Source organism: Octopus sinensis, linkage group LG4, assembly GCF_006345805.1.
Source record: "Octopus sinensis linkage group LG4, ASM634580v1, whole genome shotgun sequence".
In the NCBI taxonomy this organism is placed as follows: domain Eukaryota; kingdom Metazoa; phylum Mollusca; class Cephalopoda; order Octopoda; family Octopodidae; genus Octopus; species Octopus sinensis.
Genome location: NC_043000.1, coordinates 112,447,378 through 112,473,337, shown reverse-complemented (window position 1 = coordinate 112,473,337; position 25,960 = coordinate 112,447,378). Strand labels below are relative to the sequence as shown.

General features: G+C 39.2%; 1 protein-coding gene across 11 annotated transcripts in view; it reads right to left on the bottom strand.

Moving 5' to 3' along the window:
- The window catches only part of LOC115211107 (calmodulin-regulated spectrin-associated protein 2), a 179,297-nt gene that overhangs the window by 81,927 nt on the left and 71,410 nt on the right, over nucleotides 1-25,960 (bottom strand). For all 11 annotated transcript variants that reach the window (XM_036502353.1, XM_036502356.1, XM_036502351.1 and 8 more), the window contains exons 2-3: nucleotides 11,118-11,213; nucleotides 8,488-8,593 (exon numbers count right to left, since the gene is read on the bottom strand). In XM_036502353.1, coding sequence (XP_036358246.1) covers nucleotides 8,488-8,593; nucleotides 11,118-11,213 — 202 coding nt within the window. The remainder of the gene's footprint in view (nucleotides 1-8,487; nucleotides 8,594-11,117; nucleotides 11,214-25,960) is intronic.

Sequence of the window (25,960 nt, the reverse complement as noted above, 5' to 3'; positions counted from 1 at the left end):
TACCAAAGAGTGGGGGGTAGGGGTGGGGGGACTCGCAATTTTATTCTTTCGCTCATTTCAGTCATTAGACTGCGGCCAGGCTGGGGCACCATCTTGAAGAATTTTTTTAGTCAAACAGACTCACCACTGTACTCTTTTACTTGTTTCAGTCATTTAACTGTGGCCATGCTGGAGCACAGTCTTTAGTCGAGCAAAACAACCCCAGGACTTATTCTTCGTAAGCCAAGTACTTGTTCTATCGGTCTCTTTTGCCAAACTGCTAAGTTACGGGAACGTAAACACACCAGCATCGGTTGTCAAGCCATGGGGGGGGAACAGACACAACATATACATACGCATACATATATATATATATATATATATATATATATATATATATATATATATATATGACGGGCTTCTTTCAGTTTCCCTGTACCAAATCCACTCACAAGGCTTTGGTCGGCCCGAGGCTACATTAGAAGACACTTGCCCAAGGTGCCACGCAGTGGGAATGAACCCAGAACCATGTGGTTCGTAAACAAGCTACTTACCACACAGCCACTCCTGTGACTATTTTTTTTTGTTTTTCAAGTCATTTTTTAAGTACTCATTCTGTCAGGCTCTTTTGTCAAACTGCTAAGTTAGAGGGATGTAAACACACCAACACCGGTTATCAAGTGGTGGGGGGGGAGGAATAAACACACACACACACACACACACACACACACACACACAATGGGTCTATTTCAGCTTCTGTCCATCAAATCCACTCATCAAAGCTTTGATAATGTTATAAATAATAGGCTTCCAAACAATTTCCATCCACCAAATTCACTCACAAGGCATTGTTGAGTCCCCTGCTATAACACAAGACTCTTACTCAAGGTGCCACACTGTGTGAGAGAACCCAAAACCATGTGCATGCAAAGTGGATTTCTTGATCATGTACACATGCCTGTTTAGCTTAATACATTGCCATATGGCCCTTGGGTACCGTAAGCTTCTAGTGCATGCATTCAAAACAGGCCCTTGGTGTCTTCCCTGCCTACATTTCCCAGTAGATATTGACTGACAGATTTTCAATTAGGGGCTGTTATTTCCTTCTGCACTTACATTTTGCCTCTGTAGAGGTTTGCTCATCGACAGGTGTTTAGTCATAGCATTAACTACATTATTCTTACCACTGTCTCGCTTCTTGCGGAATAATTTATAAACATTTACATTATTTACATTTGACGGATATTTGTCCTCATCTTGTTTGTTGTTAACACAATGTTTTGGCTGATATACCACCCAGCCTTCATCAGGTGTTCTGGGGAAATTTCAAACCTGGGTTCTCATTCCTAAGGTATTTTTCGATGTTATAATAATAATAACATTGTAAAATAGCTTAGGAATGAGAACACCTAATGAAGGCTGGAGGGTATATCAGCCAAAATGTTAACAACAAACAAGATGAGGACAAGTATCCGTCTAATGTAAATAATATACATAATTCCTCATCTCTTAAATACAGAACTGTATTAATTTATAAAATTTGTTTATAACGACCCAAAATGTCATCATCATCGTTTAACGTCCGTTTTCCATGTTAGCATGGGTTGGACGGTATAAAATAAAATGCCACAGTATCAGCCAGACCCTCAGATGCTGGTCCTAATGCACATCCAATTCTGTCTTGATTGTGCCATTCTTTGCCATCTTGATCCAAATTGCTAAACTCAATCATCTTCCCATCATTGTGGTGGCCTTTTACATTTTCTTGGATACCACTCAGCAAGTACATGGGCCCACCTGCTGTCTGGGAACCTTGTGACATGTCCAGCCCAACGGAACTTGTACTTTTGGCAGTCTGCAACCCCATCATTCACTCCAATCCATTCTTGAATTATTCCAATATATAAATATTTAATTAAAGCAGATTTTAACCGAGCAAAATCAACAGCAGATTGTTGCAGAGAACTACAACCTTTTACTTGTAACAAGTAAAACAGGGCAAACCACAACAGTGTGTGTTACCCTGCTATCTATGTAGCATTCCATCAGAGAAAACATATAAAAGGTGCTTGAAGCTGACAGTGGGAACCGTCTTGAAGCAAGATTAAGACAAGGGTTGCGTTGAAGCTCCATTATACAGCTCTTGCCTTTAAATCCAGTGAAGGAGACATTACTGGCAAGAAACTACCTGTAGAAGTATAGGAATTCCATTGAAAGTTCCGTAATGAGTTAACCATAAGCTTATAGGCTATAAAAAGAACCTACACCTTATACACACAGCATATACTCTTTTACTTGTTTCAGTCATTTGACTGCGGCCATGCTGAAGCACAGCCTTTAGTCAAGCAAATTGACCACAAGACTTATTCTTTGGAAGCCTATTACTTATTTTATCAGTCTCTTTTGCCGAACAGATAAGTTACAGGGACGTAAACACACCAGCATCGGTTGTCAAGCGATGTTGGGGGACAAACACAGACACACATACATACATATATATATATACACACACATAATATATGACAGGCTTCTTTCAGTTTACATCTACCAAATCCACTCACAAGGCTCTGGTCGGCCCGAGGCTATAGTAGAAGACATTTGCCCAAAGTGCCATGCAGTGAGACTGAACCTGGAACCATGTGGTTGGTAAACAAGCTACTTACCACACAGCCACTCCTGCACTTATACACATTTATCATCTTACACTAACAGATATGTGCACCTCTGTAGTGTGTGTGTGTGTCTGTGTGTGTGTCTGTGTCTGTGTGTGTGTGTCTGTGTAGGTCACAAAGCAAGCTTCATAGTCCCACAACCTTGTAATTTGGGTAAATCATGTCAGAATTGTTTTGTTGCCATCCTGTAAATGACACAGCTCCAGAGGGTGCATATATGTCTAAATATCAACCAGTAACAAACTACAACAACAACAACAATATCAACAGCAGACAGTGAATATCAAGGCAAGGACATGAGACTAACCAGGAGAAAGAAAAGTTTTGAAACAACTCAGAAGACAGAAGCAGAAAAATTGTTTCAAATGTTTTAACAAGGAATGAAACAGTTCTTCTCTGATTCAACGTTGGAACCTTGATTCATTGCAAGTCCCCCGTCCAAGAAATGAAAGACTGGTCACACAGCTACGTGATTAAGTCTGCAACCCTGGACTGACCAAACCTTTCTGAATAGATGAGTGAATGGAAACTGAAAGAAGCCCATCGTGTGTGTGTGTGTGCATGCTCATATGAGGAGGTGGGGTACTTGATTAAATCTGCACTCCAGCAAAAATGGTAAAATGGCCAAGCTATGACCAGTGATGTTGCTTTCATTTACTCTGTCAACAGGTTTGGAATAAGATATTCCTTATTTGAAAAACCTTAATAATATATCCATTTAACTCATGCTAGCATGGAAAAAATGGACATAAAAAAGAACAGCTGACCAAGACAGTCACCACCAACATCATTATTGCTGTTTAACGTCCATATTCCATGATGGCATGGGTGGGATGATTCAATAGGATCCAATTAAGCCATGGTTGTATTGGTTTCCAATGCTTGCTTTAGCAACCAGATGTCCTTCTCTCGTTAAACAAAGCACATGACAAAATGTACTGAGTTCTCTTCTCACGGCACCCGCACTAGTGAGGTCACCAAGGAATCAAGTTCAACAGATTAATCCAATGCCGTAGATTTTAAGCTAGGATGATGATGATAGATTAGTGGTTAAGTCTAAATTATGCAACATAAATTGCATGTCACAGCTGCAGGTTCAATTCAAGCCAAGGTTGACTGAATATTTCCTCTCTATCAGGAAGTGAAATACATATCAGTCACTGAATGAGAGACAACTTAGGTCGTCTAGTATTTTGTATTTGTGGGTCAGCATCACATATTCGGCTGACCACGCCCATATTAAATGTCTTCTATTTAACCAGAGCTGATTGAGGAGACCACCAACAACAACGACAATAATTGCACTAAATTGTAGTAATTTAGATTAGACACAGATTAGGGAGAATTTTCTCTTAATTAGCTTTGGAGAGCAGAAGGAAGTTTGCCATGACCTTCATAGATTTTCCCAGACTAGTGAAGTCAATGCGGTTCATGAGTTAACTTACATGTCTGTTGTATCATGAATTTAGATAAACATGGCCTGAGAAGATGTTCCCGAGAGCTGCAGACCAGGATTGGGAAGAATGCTTAATAATGAGGTTTGACAGGACAGAATGAGATGATTGGGTATGGATGTTTGGACGTTGATGATCTGGTATGGCTGACTGGACATTCAGCCTGTTTAGGCAATAGTAGGTTTTTTTAGGCACTGGGGGTATACACATACACATGCATGTGTGCAGAGAGAGAGAGAGAAAAAGGGAGACATTACACATACATATAAACCTAACTAGATGTTCACACAGATAAACAGAATGACAGACAGAGACATTAAAAGAAAAACATTAAAGCGGCAATGCCAAATAAGTGGCGCCAAAACGTCTCATACCTTTGACAGAGTGAGAATTGTATAGAACGTGAATATAAGAGAGACAACTAAATCGAATGAGTTTGAGCAGGGAGAAGTAGACAGGTTACTAGTTTCAAAGAAGAGAGGCCATTGTCATCGTTGGTTCAAGTGACTTGCACAATCTAATACAATTCTTCCATGCCAGGTGTCCCAAGTGAACAACATGGCATGAATATCTGGCCTCGGTTTTAGCCACATTGGTCTTTTGCTGAATGAAAGACCACATCTGTGCACACAATGACTACAAATGATGGTAGTAGTCCACTTAACGCAACTAGTTCATCTTGGATGTTGGTAATTTGCTGTCTGTTCATCCAGTCAGCATCAAGTGGTATTTGCCCATTGGGTCAATAAAATTCATTTGTCAGAATAGTTCACGCCTCCCATACTGCATCCCATAACTTCAGTGTACCCTGGCTGGGGTGGTTACAAGTTTAACCTATAGCTGCAACTCCCAATCCAGAGCCTATCAGACGCAGCTTCCAAGACAGGGGTCACAGTAGGCATGGATTAAAAATAAGGAAAACAGTCAATCTGTAAAAGAAGGGCTGAGTGTTTGCTGATCAGTTGAATGACCTTGGTCAGGATGTGGTCAAGGACACCTAGGAGTATAGAACTAGTACCATCCCAAACACGAGAGCAATTTTTCAATGCAGAATTTACATGAGCTTTCTAAAGTGGAAACATTTAATCAGAGAATAAGGATTTTCAAGGTCTGAAGAGGAGTCTTAGACAAGTTCTCTATACAAGGTCACTTTGGAGGTCATCACAGATACTAAGATGTTATTGTATTTGAAGACTTTCATGACATGTCTGTATATAGAAGAGGTGTGGTGCAAGGTGATCTTTGGTGAGTGTAAGGGTTTGTAAAAGATTGAGTCACAGGAAACTAAGCAAGGGGGTTCTCACGACAAACAGCAAATTGATTCATTGATGTTCAAGTAACAACATTGGTTGCAATGAAGTTCCTTAATGTTTTATCATCAAAACCGACATATCTGACCAAAACAGTCTACCTGTTTTATGTCCAAACTGGTCAGATCCAGCATCTCACACCAACCCTACAATATTATTTTTAAAATTAACGGTTACCACATCAAAATCTCAAAGCTATGAGATAATCCCATGATTAATTCAAACCAATGGGAATAAATAAACATAACATTTGACAGAATATTGTGAATACTTAAGGGTTAAGACAAGAACAACATGGGGTGTGATGTTGTGGAAGCTGCTCTTAGCCCCTAATCATTTTCATCAGCTCCAAAATGTTCACAGAAGACAATAACTATGAAACTGGTTGGAGCCACTTAATATAATTAATTTATTAATTAAAATAATGAGTGAAAGAGTGTTTAACGGGTTTCGAGATATTTGAAATAGAAATTTAAGATAGAAACTTTCATGGCTGTGTGGTGAAGAAGCCTTAAGCACAGGCATGGCTGTCTGGTTAAGACGTTTGTTTTGCAATCATGTAACATCTTGAGCAAGTGTCTCTACTACAGCCCCAGGGTCAATTAATGCATTGTGAGTGCATTTAGTAGACAAAAACTGTATGGAAGCCATTAACACATGCACAGTGTCTCCGTAAAATCATATTCTTTTCTACTCCAGGCACAAGGCCCAAAATTTTAGTGGGAGGGGGCCAGTCAATTAGATCAACCCCAGTACTCAACCCTGAAAGGATGAAAGGCAAAGTCGACCTCAGCGGAATTTGAACTCAGAGCGTAAAGTCATATTCACTCATCCGACTGACATATTGATCAGATGTGTGTAGAACAACAAACAGAAACCACATCAAACTGCACTAAACTATATGTTAACTTAATTACATTATTTACATTTGACGAATATTCGTCCTCATCTTGTTTGCTGTTAACACGTTTCGGCTGATATAACCTCCAGCCTTCATCAGGTGTCATAGAGAAATTTCAAACATGGGTTCTCATTCCCAAGGTATTTTTCAATGTTATTATTATTATTATTGTTGTTATTATTATTATTATTATTATTCAGGTCACTGCCTGGAATCGAACTCAGAATCTTGGGGTTAGTAGCCTGCGCTCTTAACCACTACGCCATATGCCCGTGTAAATAATGTACATAATTCCTCATCTCTTAACTCTTTTGTTACCAAACCGGCTGAAACCGGCATATCTACAACTACATTATGTTATGTGTAAGGGAGCAAGCTGACTGAATCCTTAGGGCATCAAGCAAAATGCTTAGCAGTAATTCTGCCAACTCTATATTCTGAGTTCAAATTCTGCCAAAGCCAACTTTCGTTGTTTCAAAGTCAATAAATTTAAGGGGAGGGGTAAATTGAGTACATTGACCCCAGTGCTAAACTTTTATTGACCCTTAAATTTGCTGGCCTTGTGCCAAATCTTAAAACCAGTATGTAATGTGCCCTTTCTTTTTCAAGACAATTTAAGGGCAATTTGGGGTAGATTTAGCTGTTAATTCTTACAGAGCAAGTAACCATATTAAGGTTCTATTTTAGCCACAATTTATCTTGACAGAGAAGAACTATGATCAAAAGTATCTGAGACATGATCACTCCCATCTTATTTTGGTTGACATAGTTCATCTTGGATTATATTATCTAGTGTGCCCTTCCTCTTTTTAAGGTTCCTTCCCTTGTCTTATCATAAGTCAGTATTCAGTGAATGTAAAGAGATAAACAGTGATTCAAATATGGAAAACGGTAATAAAATGCTGAGTTTTAACCGAGGTACTGAATGGTAGCCGAATAGACATGGAGAAACAGACTGAAAGGTATCTGGGACAAGGAAGTAGATAAAAGGATGTTTAGACGATGGGGACTGAAAGTTAAACATATCTTTGACATGTAGACTTGTTAAACGTAAGTAAATACGAAAAATGTTTACCAACACACACACACAGACTGTTTCTCATGAAATTATATGTAAATACCCATACTAAACATTAACCTAATATGTGCAAATCCTTAAACTATCTTTCTCCAAGGGGACAAATCCCCACCCTCAACCTGCACTGACACCCTAATTCCTTAATCATTAACCACCAATTCAAATCTGATTGGAATCTCAGTCATCATCGTCATCACCATCGTTTAATGTCCGCTTTCCATGCTAGCATGGGTTGGACAATTTTGACTGAGGGCTGGCGAACCAGATGGCCGTACCAGGCTCCAATCTTGATCTGGCAGAGTTTCTACAGCTGGATGTCCTTCCTAACACCAACCACGCAGGGAGGGTCATCCTCATCTACAAACTAAGGAGGAGATCGAAACCAGAAAGACAACATCACTGATGACAGGAGTCAATGAAGGAAAGGAGTCTATTTGGTAGCCCAAGCTGCAAGAAAGAAAAAAAGTAGTGAGATCCTACCATCTTGTAAAAGAACACACTGGACGATACAGTATAGTGAACCCTGTTCTGGAATAAAAGGTAGGATGTACACAAGGCAATAGCCTTTGATTATGTGATCGACTACTCAATCAGCACTGACCTCAGGCTACACAACAATCAATATATGAAATGTACACTTCACTTTAAAGGCAGAGGAAACTAAGTGATGCATAAACACTCAGCTCTGTGTGCTGCTTCGAATGGCAGAAACAGTTGTAAGCTAATGAAGTTGATTCTGTAATTCTTGTTTCTTGTCATTTTATTTAATTTCATATTTGTGCGTGTGTATGTATGTGTGTGTGTGTGTGTGTGTTGGTCAAGTCAGTCTCTTGCTGCACTAGACTTCGCCTGTGGGTGCACAGAGACTTGATGTTACCCAGTGCTTCCACAGGTGGGACTCAGTGTAGCAAAAGACTATAATAATTCCTACTATGATACCAAGTACTCTTTCTTCTAACAGTCAACACTAAACAGTGTGTGTGTGTGTGCAGGCGAATGTACACACGTACACTCGTGCCATGCAGACAAAAGCATTAGTTGCCATGACAATGTCTGAAAGCAAAATTACACGAAGCTCTGGTGCCATACTTACTATTTAAGGATCCTGTATATTCAGGGAATATGTTATTGCAAGCAAGAATGTAAATTTCTCCCGATGATAATTTGAGTACTAATTGAGGTTTCAGAAGGCACAGGCCCTGCAAGAAAACATTAAAAAAAGACATTAGAACAAACAATTTTATCAACTTACAAAACATGTTACAATGAAAATAGAGTTTAAAGTCAAGTTTTTCATCATCATCATTGTTTAATGTCCGCTTTCCATGCTAGCATGGGTTGGACGATTTTGACTGAGGGCTGGCGAACCAGATGGCTGCACCAGGCCTCAATCTTGATCTGGCAGAGTTTCTACAGCTGGATGCCCTTCCTAACGCCAGGATGCCCTTCCTACAAAAATATCAGTATCTTTATTTTTTTTCTTTTGGGAAGCAGTTAAACTTCTCAGAAACTGTCATCCCAACATCACTGGGAGGACCAGATCAAGGAGGAAATATAGACTGAGCTGGTGGAGAATTTTACCACAGCAATGGATGGTTAGCAATGTGTGATCCTGTCGAGGTTGAATGCAGAGTTATTGCAGGCCAGCTTACACCATGCTTAGCATCAGAGGGGCCCAGCCCGTAGGCAGGAGACTATCAGGTTGGCTGTGGAGGAGCAGAGGTTGCCTCAGAGTAGCTGTAGATTAGGAGGTGTGATCATGTAGGTGTAGATCAGGAAGGGTATTGATACCAAGGGTAGTGCTAACTAGACAAGTAGGAGTCTGATCGATCAACTTTGGCCAGGTCACCTAGATGAGGGTGTCTGATGTTGATGGACCTCAAACACCTAATGACACCAGGAAACATCACTGACAATGCATCCCAAAGCACTACACTATGACATATAAAAATAAAAAGTTTATTACAATTTATTAAATTTAAAGAATGTATGGAAGAGCAAATTTACATTAATGATAAAATATATACAGTGATACCTCGCAGTACGAGTTTAATTCATTCCATGACCGAACTTGTCTTACGATTTACTCATTCTACAAATCAATTTTCCCCAAAAGCACCATCCGAGTGTGATCGTTGCCAGGGCCACTAACTGGCTCCCATGCCGGTGGCACGTATAAAGCACCATTCAAGCATGATCGTTGCCAGCGTCGCCTTACTGGCGATTTTCCCCAAAAGCACCATTCAAGCATGGTTGTTGCCAGTGCCACCAGACTGGCTCCTGTGGAGGTGGCACGTAAAAAATACCTTTTGAGTGTGGTCATTGCCAGTACCACCTAACTGGCCCTCGTGCTGGTGGCATGTAAAAGCACCCACTGCACTCTTGGAGTGGTTGGCATTAGGAAGGGCATCCAGCTGTAAAAACTTTGCCAGATCAGATTAGAGCCTGGTGCAGCCTTCTGGCTCACCAGTCCTCAGTCAAACCGTCCAACCCATGCTAGCAAGGAAAGCAGACATTAAACGATTATGATAATTAATCCATTGCAGCCCCTCAAAAATAATTTTTTACGGGTTTTAAAACAGAAAAGGTGTAGTTACAAGTAAAATGACAATTATAAAAATGAGAATGCAAAAGAAATATGTAAACTGGTTTTATTAACTGAATTGATTTAAAGATGGGACGATTTGTGTGCTTGTACTGTGGATTTTCGTTCATACTTCAACACAAAAATTCACACGAGTCTCAGCTTGTGCAGCAAATTACTCGTACAATGGGGGACTCATACTGTGAGGTTCTACTATATTTAGTTAAAAGTAGTTAACAAAAATAAAGAAAAAAGATAACATTCCACAATTTGATTCCAATATAAATCTTATGAAATGACAAACGCAGGTGCAGGAATGGCCGTGTGGTTAAGAAGTTCACTTAACAACCACGTGGTCTCAAGGTCAATGCCAAAGAGCTGGATGAAGTGCTTTCTACTCTCACTCCAACACAACGAATGCAAACTGAAACTGTATCAAACCAGTCATATGAGTGGGTGGGCATGTGTATGCATGAATATTGGTTTCAAATTTTGACACAAGGCCAGCAATTTATGGGGGAGTGAGGAAAGTAAATTACATCAACCCCAGTGCTCAGCTGGTCATAGACAAATGGCTGAGTCAACTTCAGCAGAATTTGAACTCAGAATGTAAAGGCAAATGAAATGCTACAAAGAATTCTGCCAATGATTCTGTCAGCTCCCCACCTTAATGTGCATGAATATTTATTTCTTTATTGCCCACGGTGGGGGGAGCTAAACATAGAGGGGACAAATAAGGACAGACAAAGGGATTAAGTCATGTACATCGACCCCAGTGCATAACTGGTACTTATTTAATCAACACCAAAAGGATGAAAGGCAAAATCGACCTTGGCAGAATTTGAACTCAGAATGTAACGGCAGACGAAATACGGCTAAGTAGTTCGTCCCGCGTGCTAACGATTCTGCCAGCTCGCCACCCTAAATGCAAGAATACTGATACTGTGCTTATCACCAAGACCCCTTCACTGCAAAAAACAGTGAGGGCTGGTGACAAGAAGAGCGTCCAGTATCAAAACCCTTGTCTCAAATCCTTCCTCCAACACCTGTGGTTGGCCTAACTCATGATAGCATGTCAAGGAAAACAGACTTAAATTAACAACACCACAAAATAAACACGACAGAAGCTTTTGACTTACTTGGGCATTTTCATAAAATAGATCTAAGAAGTCATGTGGAATACAGTCAGCATAAGCCTTTGCTAGTATCCAGGAAAGGGACAGACGCAGCTTCGCCTAAAAAATGAAAATATAGACATATTAGAAATTAGTACAGAAGTTCAAATTACACATAAACATTAAAGTATTATCACTTCTATGTATGTATTTACATATGTATATATGTTTTATATGCAAGTTACTCGGCAACTCCACTAGGGCTGGTGGCAGGGTTAAAAGCACCAGTACACCCTGTAAAGGGGTTACTGTTAGGAAGTGCATCCAGCTGTAGAAACCAACCCAAAGCTGACAGTGGAACCCAACATGGACTATGGCTCACCAGAGTCCATCAAGCGGTCTAATCCATGCCAATGAGGAAAGTGGACATCAAAAGATGATGACCCCCCACCCCACCAGATACAAATGTGTTTATATATTCCCAAACAATTCTAAACTATATTAATGTTGTTTAACACTGTCAGAAGTAGTGATCTTGTCGTAAAGTGTTGAAATGATGAGGATAAACAATTGGCAGCTGATGGGTGAAACCCTCCAGTTATGTAAAGAGTTTTTTTTATCTCTAAAACAGCACCAAGTCAAATTCAATTTTTTATTTTCCAATGTTATTGCAGGAATTTGAGATTGAGTGACTTTATGCTAAGAGAATATTGTTTGTCTAGGTTATAGTTTATTAAGCTCACAGCATCATTGCATGGTAGACAAGAAGCGCAGGTGGGTGGGCATGTGTGTGTATGCATACAGTGCACATCTCACCAACAAACACAAACTTTCTATGAAACTCTGAAACTCAATCATGCATCATCTCAGATGTCCCACAATATTCTTAAATGTCCTACATTTCTTTGTGACTACTACAAGAACCTACTGCCAACACTTTCACCCAGCACAAACACACAAACATGCAATCAAGAAACACACACACACACCTTGTATCTAATTTCAACTTGTAATGCAATCTTTTCAAGTAATTCCTGTAACATTCAACAGACAAAACCTTACACCCCACCTCACACACGGTTCTTTTTGAGTATTTTTTGGTCTGAATCCTCAAAGTCTTCAGATTTTGTGGCATCTTTCAGCTTCCCATGTGTTACCTTTTAAAATGTATGTATTCTGGTTTTAGAACAGGTACAACCAAAAGTGGGCACCATTGATCAAAAAGCTAACTTTGTTAACCGTTAATCCATTAACCAAAAAGTTAACTTCGATAAACATTAATCAGTTAATTATTTAAAAATGTAATGGAAGTTATTGATAAACCACTAGCGTTTATTTTTATTATACGAGAAAATGAAAAAAATCAGTTTTTTTCTCTAAAGCCTACCTGAAAACACCTTTAAAAAGGAGCCTGCAAGATTAGCCCCTACTTAGGCAAGGAAATGGCCTTAAAACATTTGTTGTGCTGTTGTAGATTTCCTGCAAGACACTGATTCAAAACCCACAATTCCTCAATAAAAGACCCACCAAAATGGCCATAGTGGTTTAAATGAAGTGTTTTGCTCAAAGACACAATGAATTGCTCAGTCAAGAAATCGAAACCATAATCTTACAATCAGGGGTCCAATACTCAAACCACTAAGCCATGCACAGTCATGATGCTTTAAATTCATTGAGCAACATAAAGTACATAAGTGAATGCAGGCTTCAAGACACTACATGGATACCAGTTCAATGCCACTGCACTGCAACGTGAGCATTTTCTATCAAAGCCTTCAGTTGACCAATACCTTTATGAATAGAATTTACTGCATGGAAGCTGTGAAAGACTGGGGGGAGGTTGCATGGGTATAACTACACTGTGGTATTTATGTGGATAGAGAGGGTAAGTCTGATTAAAATGAGAGCTAATTGCTAGTTTACGAGAGACCATCCATCCTACCCATACAAAACTGAAAAAATAGACATGGTGATGAAGATGGTAATGATACATTACAAAATATGTTGTTTTTTTTAAAAACAATATTATTCTAAAATTTAAGAATTCCAAAATATGTTTTGCTGTTTTAAGATTCTAAATTACGAAAACATAACCTATTTTGATTCACTGGAATGTTTCAAGAGATTTTTGGCAGATATTTTGAATATTGTAAAATGTTTCGAAACACGTCTTATTCAGATAAATTCATCTCAGGATTCATTTACCATTTCCTAGCATCCATTTCACTTAGTCATCTCTCTCTCTCTCTCTCTTATTCCCAATAAATGTTAATAAAAGCCCAACAAACCCATTGAAAAGGGTAAAAACTGACAAAACCAGAAAGTATTAAAGCACCTGCCAATAAAACATATGCAAGTTGGGTAAAAAGAATAAGAGTTTATTTATGACATCCTCAAAGTTTAGATGAGTGGATTTGATAGACAGAAACTGAAACAGACCCATCGCACATGCTTGTTCTCTCCACAGAGGATCTGGCTTGGTTGACAGCTTGTGTTGGTCAACCATGTTCTACATAATCAGAGAGGATGAGGAGGTATCTTATGGAAATGAGAACTGACTAGGACTCTGCTCAATGGATCACCTGGGAAGATCCAGGAATACACTGAGAAATGATGAATGCAGCAATGTGCTGCAATGGCACATCTCACCTCACCTGAGCTATGTTCCAAGTTCAAATGCCAGTGAGATCAATTATTGAGGGGAGGGCCAATATAACCGACTGTTCTGAATCTAACTCCTGGCTTTGTACCTATGAAAGAAATTATTATTGCATACATATATTCCTAGGACTGGACAAAGGAACATAAATGACCCAACCTTATAACTAATCCGTTTACCTTTGTGACACAGCTGACCTAACCTTGCTACAGATGACATGTCCCTTCAACTAATTGCCACCAATGACACAGGTGACTTGACCATGTTATGAACCACTACCTGTCGCAGGTAACCACCTCAAAACTACTCAGTTTACTACAGGTAACAAATTCAAAACCACTCTCCTTGCCACACATACAACAACACGCATGCACACACACTTTGCAGTTAAATGCCAAGAGAAATGCAAATAAATTAATTTGCAAATGTGAAAATTTGCAGAACTATCTAACTGATACAAAGACAAGAAAATATCAAGAAGGGAAAAAAGCAGACAAGCATAACAACAAACTTGAAAAGGACAGGTTTTATTGCCGAACACAAGATTTATGGTGTAGAAAACTTCACAACCTAATTCAACCTAATTTACCAGACAAAAAAAGAAAGAAATATAAATAAGTAAAAGTAATGACTGCTATTCTTAAAAAAAAAAAAGCAATTCAATCTGCAAGTACTTAAAATACTGAGTTGAAAAAGAAAAGGAAACAAAAACATGTCACTCCCAAAGCAATCATGAAGAAAGCCAGCCAGCTGTAAAAACACCCACACATAATAGTTTCTAAACTACTTTTGTGCAACTAAATCACCTGTTCTCTTTTTCAAAAGAAGAAAAAAATTTTTTTTTTAATAACATGAGTATAACTTTGAGAGAAGCCTTCCTAAGCAGCACCAATATTCAGTTTTTGGAAGTGTGGGTATTGTTTTAACACTAGGGCAGAACATAGAATTACAACCACCAAATGATCTTACTATTCAGAACCCCACATACTCGGTCCCTTATCACCTCCTCTCCCTCACCCATTCAGTATTTCCCCTTCACTTGGCCTCCTCAAAACTGATATTCACTGCACCCAACTCGACCACCCACCCAGTCTCTACTCATCTGTCACACTCCACATTTAGTGCACTTACCCACCCACCCATCTTTCCTATTCCTGCCCTATATCTTTCTCTCATATTCACCTTGTACCCTTGACCTTACATCTCTCTCTCTCTCTCTTTTTCCAGATGGGTAAGTCATGTATTCCCCCTCTTCAACAAGACACTTGCTCCTATCCCGCTATTATACTTTCATATCCTTCCCATCTCAATATGTTGAGGTGGCTTGTCTTGCAAGTACTTGGTGACCTCACAATGAACACACCACAAAACCAACCGAGAAAATGCACCCAGTAACACTTTGTGAAGTGGTTGGCATTAGGAAAGGCATCCAGCTATGGAAACTATGCCAAAACAGCATAGAAAAAGGAACATTAAATGATGATGATACCTCAATTTGGATTCAGACAATGATGAATCCCAGGAAGTTATTGTTATACCAGGATAACAACAACTGAATCCAAACATTTTCATGGGGAGCAATGATGGTACTGAGGTGACTGGTCCTGTGATTTCATTCGGTGTTCACACCATTAGAACTCAAAAATTTTTGTAGAACAAAAAAAGATAGTTCCCAAAGTGGGCAGTGGGGCCATAATGAGGTAGCGATTCATGTAAAAAATGGGGCCATAATGAGGTAGCAATTCACGTAAAAAGTGGGGACATAATGGGGTAGCGATTCATGTAAAAAGTGGGGCAATAATGGGATAGCGATTCTTGTAAAAAGTGGGGCTATAATGGGGTAGCGATTCATGTAAAAAGTGGTGCAATAATGGGGTAGCGATTCTTGTAAAAAGTGGGGCAACAATGGGGTAACGATTCATGTAAAAACAACAAAATAATGGGTTCGTTAGGTTAAGTTTTATTTGTGAAATACAGTTGCTTTGAATTTGTTTCAGAAAGAGGTCTGTGTTTGTGATGGTTTGTTGGGGTGGGAGTGCTAGGAATGTGGCCTGGGTGTTAAGGGGTCAGCAGCCTAGAAAAGTTTGGGAACCGCTGTGCTTTTTATGTGCCACCTGCACAGGAGCCAGCCAGGTGGAACTGGCATCAACCATGCTGGAATGGTGCTTTATGTGCCACCAGCACTGGCCACACTCAAATGATGCTTTTTATGAGCCACAGGCACGGGTGTCAGTCAGGTGGTACTGGTATCAGCCACAGTATTTAAAAGAGTTAAGGAGAACTAATTTAAACTAATTTACTGTTAACCATGCTTTTGGTTTTGGTCCCGTTACACTGCACCTTGGGCAAATGTCTTCTACCAATGCTTTGGGAATGAATTTGATAAACAGAAACTGTGTTGAAGCCTGTGATGTGTGTTTGTGTTTGTCCCCTACCACTGCTTGACAAAGAGTATTGGTTCGTTTACATCCCCTGTAACATAGGGGACACAGCAAAAGAGATTGATCAAATAAATACCAGACTTGAAAATTAAGTGCAAGGGTCAACTGCTTCAACTTAAAAAAAAAAAAAAACTCTAATGACCAAAACAATTAAAATTAAAAAGAAAATATTTCATCTCTATTGATTTTTAATTATTTAAAAATTTGAATACGTAATCTGCTTATTTAGATTAACATAAATACAAAAGGGAAGGAAATTTACAACAATGATTTAATTAAATGAGTGTGTCCTTTTGTTGTCAATCAACAGACGTATGTTACAGCCTAACAACAGGCCAATCAACACCGTGGCTCAGCTACATAATCCACGTTTATCTCGCATAAATTAGCATAGCAATTATCTATACAATTGAGTACTTTTATACCATTGCTTCACAGTTTTTCTCACTGCATACAATCGTTCAAGTGACAAAAACAAAAAAAAAATACTACTCTTTCACTCTTATTTCAGTCATTTGACTGTGGCTATGCTGGAGCACCGCCTTTAATTGAACAACAAATCGACCCCAGGACTTATTCTTTCGGACTCTTTTGCTGAACTGCTAAGTTACGGAGATGTAAACACACCAACATTGGTTGTCAAACAATGGTGGGTGGACAAACTCAGACACACAATACATACATATGTGTATGTATGTGTGTGTGTGTGTGTGTGTGTGTGTGTGTGGTGTGTGTGTGTGTGTGTATATATATATATATATATATATATATACACACACGACAGGCTTCTTTCAGTTTCCATGTACCAAATCCACTCACAAGGCTTTGGTCAGCCTGAGGCTAGAATAGAAGACACTTGCCCAAGGTACCAAGCAGTGGGACTGAACCCGGAATTGTGTGTTTGGGAAACAAGCTTCTTACCACACAGCCACTGAGTTTTTTTTAAAGTTGCAATTCTTTTAACAGCAGTGCCCCAACATGGCCACAGCTCTTGAGCTAAAACTGATAAAGGGTACTAGTTTGTTGAGAAGAAATGAGTTAAGACGTAGCTGAGTCAACAACAAATATTTGTAGCAAAGAATAATTAGAGCAAAGGTTCTCAACCATTTTTTGCCCATGGACTCCTCTTGTTCTTATTTTACTCAAGAGGACCTCCACAGCTTTTTGATGTATATTTTTAAAAAATCCAACAGTATATTTTTAAATAATCCGACGGTAACATTATTTGGAATTACTCTTTTTCTCTTTTACTCTTTTACTTGTTTCAGTCATAGGACTGCGGCCATGCTGGAGCACCGCCTTTAATCGAGCAACTCGACCCCTGGACTTATTCTTTTGTAAGCCCAGTACTTATTCTATCCGTCTCTTTTGCCAAACCGCTAAGTAACGGGGACATGAACACACCAGCATCAGTTGTCAAGCAATTCTAGGGGACAAACACACACACGTATATATATATATATATATATATATATACATATACATACGACGAGCTTCTTTCAGTTTCCGTCTACCAAATCCACTCACAAGGCTTTGGTCGGCCCGAGGCTATAGTAGAAGACACTTGCCCGAGGTGCCATGCAATGGGACTGAACCCGGAACCGTGTGGTTGGTAAACAAGCTACTTACCACACAGCCACTCCTGCGCCTAAGTATAAGGGTCAACTTGTATAAATTGTATTAAAAAAATTAAAATATTTTCTGTGCTGTAGAATATAAACAATTTATAGTCACAAGGGCCATGTGGACCCTGGTGGAGAACCGCCGATCTAGAAGGAAGAATCAGATCCTGGAAGATTCCAGGGAACAAAGGATGTGACTGAAGAGAAATGTGAAGTGTTGGGTTATATCACAGAAAAGCACATTAGCTAACATAAGTGGGAAGGCAGGTGCACACACACACATACATTTATACCTGTTTTACAATCTTTCATCAAGGAAGAAGAGTGTGCAGATCATAATCTGAAATGTGTTGGGGCAGAGGATGAGGTGGGGCAGAGGTGCTTGAGTAAAAGAGGTCAGTCAAGTAGAGATTAATAATATCAATTACTGCAATAAAGACAAGTGGAGAAAGAGAAGTGAAGTGAAGAGAACTGGTGACTGTGTGTCACATGGCATGGAACCTAACATGAATTAACTCAATTAGGAGAGGCATCCAAGCAATATGCTTAAGTCACTTTGCAACTACTAGCTTCCTGGTTCAATCTTACTACACAATATTTCGGGCAAGCGTCACCTTCCTTAATCAACAGAAACTGTATAGTAATTGGACTGTTTTACAGAAATTCAAAGGGTTACCTTGTCTTGCACAGTGCCATACAAATTCAATGTGAAGATTATATTAAGGTTATGAATATAATTGGAATACGCGACCACTTACATCAGAATTCAATGAAAAGGTATTTGTGTTGATTGATTATGAAATCATTACTGTCATTTAATATCCATGTTCCATGCTGGCATAGGGAGACCGGTCTGACCGATTCTGATCCATCAAATGATTGCATTGTGCACTAGTTCCTGCTTCAGCATGATTTCTGCAGCTGGATGCCCTTTGTAACATCAACCATTTTACAGAATGTACAGGTAGCTTTTTTTTTCATGTCACCTGCAACAGTGAGGTTGCCATGCAGCTTGCAAGACACACACCCAAAGTGAGGTGGAGGAGTTTATTAAGAGACTAGCAGTATCGCCCGGCGTTGCTCGGGTTTGTAAGGGAAATAACTATAAAGCATTTTTAGAGAGTTATAGCCAAAAAATAGCAAAAAAATGGGGGGGAAATTATGGTAAATTTTTTTTTGAGAGTTAAAAATGTCGAGACAGTCTGTGGTTTGTGTTTCTGATTCTCGACCCCATTTCGAATTTATCGATTTTTTCAGAACTGGAGGAACTTTTCAAAATTTTCGCTGCGTTAGTTTTGAATTATGGCATTGGGCTATGTGTGTGTCAAGTTTCATCAGAATCGGTTGAAAGCCGTGGTCAGGGTGAGGGTACAACCTAACAGACACACAGACACGCAGACAGACAAACTGCCGTTTATATAGAGAGAGATGAGGGTTAAAGTATGAGTGGAAGGCAGCAGGTTGTTGTTGCAGAGGCGCTACTTGGTTACTCACATTTAGAAGCGAAGGTGAAAGCACTCAGTAGGAGTGGCAAAGAAGTGATAAGGTGTCCAGGTGCTTCCACAAGGTATGGGGGTGAGTAGAAGTGAGTGGTTTGAAAAAATACAGAAGGCCCCTAATCAGAAACACTCCACAATCTAACCCAATACTGTCTGTTCTTAATAATTCTTGATGCTTCAAATATTTTGCAATCGTGGGAGGATAAAAGGCTGAAAGCTTTGACCAGCTCAAAGGTTTCTCTTTCTGTTTCATCACCATTACTGCATAGAAACAACTATAATATTTGGCACCTGTTGCAACATTTTTCACTCCTGCTTTTTAGATTTTTGGCCAATAATTTTTTCTTCATATTGATAATGTATGTTATGAAGTTAAAAGAATATCAGGCATTAAAAGATGAAGCTGGCATACAATTATAATGAGGATACAACTTCAGAAGAGATACAATAGATGAAAGTAAGGGGGGAATCTGTTTAACATTACTGTCTTAACAATACAACAATCTATTTAACTTTATATCATCATTTTATTTTAACCATGTATGGTCAGTCTCTAACAATGGAAATTGCATGAAGTATTATAACTTTGTATCTTGGTGGGATCATTATGCCATTAGTAAATACTTACATTGGTTCCATTTCACTTCCTTAATTATCTTTATTAGTTATTGATTAATCAATGAAACACTTAGCTCATCAATTGAATAATTCAGTGAGTCAATTTAGTTAGCTAGGATTGTCAAAGTTTTTCTGTTGCTATGAGGAGAGAGAGACAGATCTAAAACAGAGCTGGAGTAGAGAGGGTATGTCACTGATAAGGTCAAAAATGGCAACAAAAGGACTTTGACAAAGTGAGCAGATTGTGTGGTCAACCAAATAATTATTCAAACAATCAATTAGATAACTGGTTAAATAATAAATTGATTAATAACATTGATTTCAAATTTTGTCACCAGGGAGGAGGGATAAGCATTAACCCCATGGTTAAACTGGTACTCATTTTATTGACCCAGGAAGGACAAAAGGCAAAGCCGACCTTCACGGAATTTGAACTCAGAATATAAAAACAGACAAAATGCCACTAAGCATTTTGCTCGATGTGATAATGATTCTTCCACCTCGATGCCTTAAATTGATTAATATTAAAAGAAGTGAAACAGAACCAGTGTGTGGGTTTATTATTGGCATAATGACCCTGCTGAGATACAACAAAATCTATTTCAACCACATAAGTTCACATCAAGAATCTTACAAACAAAATACAGAAACCAAATAAAACTCTGCATCTTTTCAATATCAGCATTTACATGGTTTATTGCGGATGGCCAGGTTACATGGTTCCTTGACCGGCTAGAAATAGCAGCCAAATCTCCTTCAAATCATATGCATACTTCCTTTATTAAGACAGTAGGATAAGAGTGCAAGTAATAAATTAAGAAGAAAGCTCACAAACAATAAATATCTGGGTAAACAATATATTGCATTCAACTAGCTGATCCTTGGGTGACTTTACAGAGCCCACCCCATATTAAACATTCATACCAGGTCTTCTGCAGGAGGATAGCATCTTCTGTTTGTCCTATCTGTCTTAAAGGGCCTGGAAAAAGTCATAGCAGCTGTTTTACCCCACAGAAGTAAAGTGGCTGAGTTCCTTTTGAGCATTGGACCTCACACAGGCGATGACCAAGACCTTTGGCATTAGGTCATGCTTGAGAAGAAGACCCATCAAGCTGAGCAAAACCACAGTCGTGGCAGATACTGGTGTCACACAAATGGTACCTGTGCTGGTGGCATGCAAAAGCACCCATTACACTGTCAGAGTGGTTGGCGGTAGAAAGGGCATCCAGCCATAGAAGACCATTCCAAATCGAACTGGAGTCTAGTGCAGCCTTCCAGCTTACCAGTCCTGGTCAAACTGTCCGACCCATGTCAGAATGGACAATGGACATTAAATGATGATGATATATATATATAGTCAATGTGGTTAAGAAGCTCACTTTGCAAGCTCATGGTTTCAGATCCAGTCCCACTGTGCAGTACCTAAGGTGTCTTTAAGTAAAGCTTCAGGTCAACCAATGCCTTATGAGTAGATTTAGTAAAGGGTAACTGTGAGGAAGCCTGCTGTGAGTGTGCATGTTCACCCCTCCACCACTGCTTGACAACTGGTGTTTGTTTACATCCCGTTACTTAGTGATTCCACAAAAGAGACCCACAGAATAAATACCAGACTTAATTAAATATTGAGACCAATTTATTTGACTAAAAAACCCCATCAAGGCAGTGCTCCAGCATGGCCCCAGTCAATGACTGAAACAAGTGTAAGATAAACTTAACTAAATACAAGATATTTTATCTGATGTAATATTATGATGCTTCAATAATAATAAAAAAAAAAAAAATTTTCTAATGGAGGCACAAGGCCTAAAATGTTGGGGGCAGGGATTAGACAACTATGCTTGAACCGTACTTTATCAACACCCCACCTCAAAAAAATTTGAAGTAAAGTTGACCTTCATGAGACTTGAACCCAGAAAGCAAACAGCTAGAATAAATAATACAAGCCACAGGTTTGGCTGTGTGGTAAGAAGCTTGCTTCGTAACTACATGGTTCATAGTTCAGTCCCACCGTATGGAACTTTGAGCATGTGTTTTCTGCTACAGCCTTGGGCCGACCAAACCCTTGTCAGTGGGTTTGGTAGACACGAAAACAACTGAAAGAAACCCCGTCGCACATGCGTGTGTCTTTGTGTCTGTCCTCCCACCACCACTTGACAACCAGTGTTGGTGTGTTTACATCCCCATAACTTAGCAGTTCAGCAAAAGAGACTGATAGAATAAGCAGCAGATTGAATTTTTTTTAAAATTAGGTACTAGGATCGATTCATTCAACGGAAATTTCTTCAAAGCGGTGCCCCAGCATGGCCACAGTCTAAAGACCGAAACGAGTAAAAAATAAAAGATTTTGTCCAGCATTATATCAAAACTGACTGTATTCTTCTCCAAGAGCAGATCAGAAAATGATGGAACATTCTAGGTGTTTCCTTTGCAGTAATATTTACTACTATTTCAGTAACAGAGTGTTCGGAATAATAATTCTATTTTGACTGACTTGTTTTTTTTTCCTTTTTTTATTACCTTTCATCAACAGCTGGTATCTACCTCCTCCACATCCTCTGACAAGCATCTACTATAAAACATCCCACCCCAGAAATATTTACTGCTGTGTTTATGGTTTGTTTTATTATTATTATTATTATTATTAAATTCACAACTACTATTACAACCAGGTGGTAGTAACAATGATGATGATAATGATAGCAGTAGTATTAGTACCAACAAGTATCCTGGTGTAGACATGGCATTGTATCAGCAAGGCACTTAACTGCTGCTGTCTGGTTGAGAAACCATTATCTCTATTAGACAAAGCGAGAAAGGAAGGAAGAAAAGAGAAAAAAAAAGAGAAAAGGCACCAAAAATGAATTTTTTTTAAAAATTCATATATTCCATAAAGAACTGAATGGAAAGAAATGGCTGTTGAATGATGTATATGAATGAGGATGCATATAATGACTTGGTGTTTAATATAAACATACATGGCTGTTTTGTAAGAAGTTTGTTTCCCAACCACACGGTTCCGGGTTCGGTCCCACTGTGTGGCACCTTGGGCAAGTGTCTTCTAAAATAACCTTGGGCCAACCAAAGCCTTGTCAATGGATTTGGTAGATGGAAACTGAAAGAAAACCTGCATGCGTATGTGTGCATGCGTGATCATTCTTGACAACTGGTGTTGGTGGGTTTACATCCCTGTAACTAAGCGGTTTGACAAAAGAGACTGATAGAATAAGTAAAAGGCTTGGAAAAAGAAAAAAAGAGTGGTACTCCAGCATGGCCGCAATCTCATGACTTGAACGAGTAAAAGACAAAAGATACACATCAATACAACACTACACTAAATTTTACAGATCCCCCTGACACAAATTGCTATAAGCCTTTTTCTAGTGTTCAATACATACATATGTATATATATGTATACATATATATAAAAATCTATATCATCATCGTTTAACGTCCGTTTTCCATGCTAGCATGGGTTAGACGGTTCGACCAGGGTCTGGGATGCCAGGAGGCTGCACCAGGCCCAGTCTGATCTGGCAGTGTTTCTACAGCTGGATGCCCTTCCTAACGCCAACCACTCCGTACAGCTGGATGCCCTTCCTAACGCCAACCACTCCGTGAGTGTAGTGGGTGCTTTTCACGTGCCATCAACACAGGTGCCAGGCGAGGCTGGAAACAGCCACAATCGGTTGGTGCTTTTTATGTGCCACTGGCACGGAGGCCAGTCGAGACGGGGCTGGCAACGGCGACATTCGGATGGTTCTTTTACGTGCCACTAGTATCACAACTACAATTTCCATTGATTTTTGATTTTATATGTGTGTGTATCAATACTAAGGAAACATCAAATCTAAATAGGTCCCTTGACAACAATTTGGAACAAGAAAGCTTATAGTTATTATTGATTGTGAACATGGACAAAGGGATGGCTAATAGAAATTAAACAGAAATTGGATTCGCTAAATATTCTATTGATTAAATTCTAGCTATCCTATCTAACCTATATATATATATATATATATATATATACATTGAACAGAATTGGAGAAGATTGGAAACATGTTTATATTGCAATGCAACTACAAGGATATAGAGAATTCATTGGAAGTAATATTGACAGAGAAACGAATTCACCAACAAACAGAATTTGTCAACAGTCTTATCTACACCAACCAGTATGTGGCAGTAATAAGTGTGTGTGTGTGGTGGTGGTTTTTAGAATTCCTTCACCATATCAATCAAAAGTGATTAAAAGGGTCGGACAAATTTCGGAACGATCATAAATCACTGCCTCCAAAGTCCTATCCGACCCATACGGCACACAAGCCTCTATGTGTGTGTGTGTGTGCACATGCATCATTTTAGTGTCCACTTTTCCATTTTCCAGTGGCCAACACCACTTTCCAAGCAAGGCCAGGCACACTTTCACAAGATATTGGAAATGAATAACATTCATTTACAACAACCATGTGATGTCAAAACAAGGACATGCACACACACACACACACACAGAGAACAGGCTTCTTTCAGTTTCCATTTCCCAAATCCATTCCCAAAGCTTTGGTTGGTTCAGACCTACAGTAGAAAACACTTGCCCAAGATGTTACAGTGGGATTGAACCCAAAACCATTTGGTTGGAAAGCAAGCTTGTTACCACACAACCATCCCCCCCATACATACACACACACAACACATGTTGGCTATTCCTTATTTTCAAGTCTTTTAGTTCCTCTTTTCTTTTATTCATTGCACTGATATTTCTGATGAATAAGCAGACCTCTCTTCACATGACCATCCATTTGACAGACAAGAATTGTATGTAGTTGGAAATGGTAATGTTTCTTTTTTTTTTTGTGTGTGTGTATGCTTTTTTTGTATTATTTATTTGTCCTCTTCATTTCTGCTACATTCTTGTGCAAATAGTTGTTCAGCACCAATTGAGATGGGTTGCTGCCAATTTGCAAGCTGCTGCAAGTTCATCTCAGGTTTTCAGGTGAATATCAGAAAACCTTCAGCAGTCAATACCGTACCTCGTAACTAAACAAAGAAAACATCTGTGTGGCCTGCTAGAAATAGCAACCAAATATCCCTCAAATCACACCCTTTGTCTTTAAAAAAAAAAAACAGAACAAACACAATGGATAATGTCATCTAAGATGCACAGATGGGGTGGTCATGGCTGGAATGCTTTCAATCATGTTTGCTAAATCAATACTAACCTGAAGTTATAGTAACAAAAACAATTCATCTTTTCTCATTATAAATACTGTCACTGCCCTTAATCCTTTCAAAGTGCACAGCAACAATTAGCCCTTGGTAGCTTTGTTAACCCTCTCGGTCAACAACATCATCCGCTTTTTCATGCTTTCATGGGTTGGACAGGATTTGTTGAACCACATTTTCTACAACCGGATGCCTTTCCTGTCACCAACCCTCATCCATTTCCAAGTAAGGTAACATCTCCCCAAGACATGTTTTTTTTTTTATTGAAGACTGGAAAGAAAGGACACTGCTTGCATGACATTGACACATCTATCACATGGGGCTTTTGTAGAAGACACATGCCTAAGGTGCACAAAATGGGACTGGACCCCCAAAACTGTGTGATCAGGAAGTAAACTTTTTACCACAAAAGCTATGCCTGATACCTGCTCTCAAAAGAGTTTGTGTGTTCTCTTGACCCAAGTAATCATCATCATCATTTAATGTCCGTTGTCCATGCTGGCATGGGTTGGACAGTTTGAGGAGCTGGCCAACTGAGGAGCTGCACCAGACTCCAGTCTGATTTGGCATGGTTTCTACGACTGGATGCCCTTCCTAATACCAACCACTTTGCAGAGTGTGCTGGGTGCTTTTATGTGGCAACTAAGGGATAGTATCTATCCAATATACTGGTGGTAGAATACCCAATTATTAATATACAAGTGTTCTTTTCATTGCATTGCAATTACATTACCGAGTGTAATAAATGGGTGAGGGTAAAAAGTTTTTTTACCCTTAATTTATACAGCAAGAAGATGGATGGTATCCA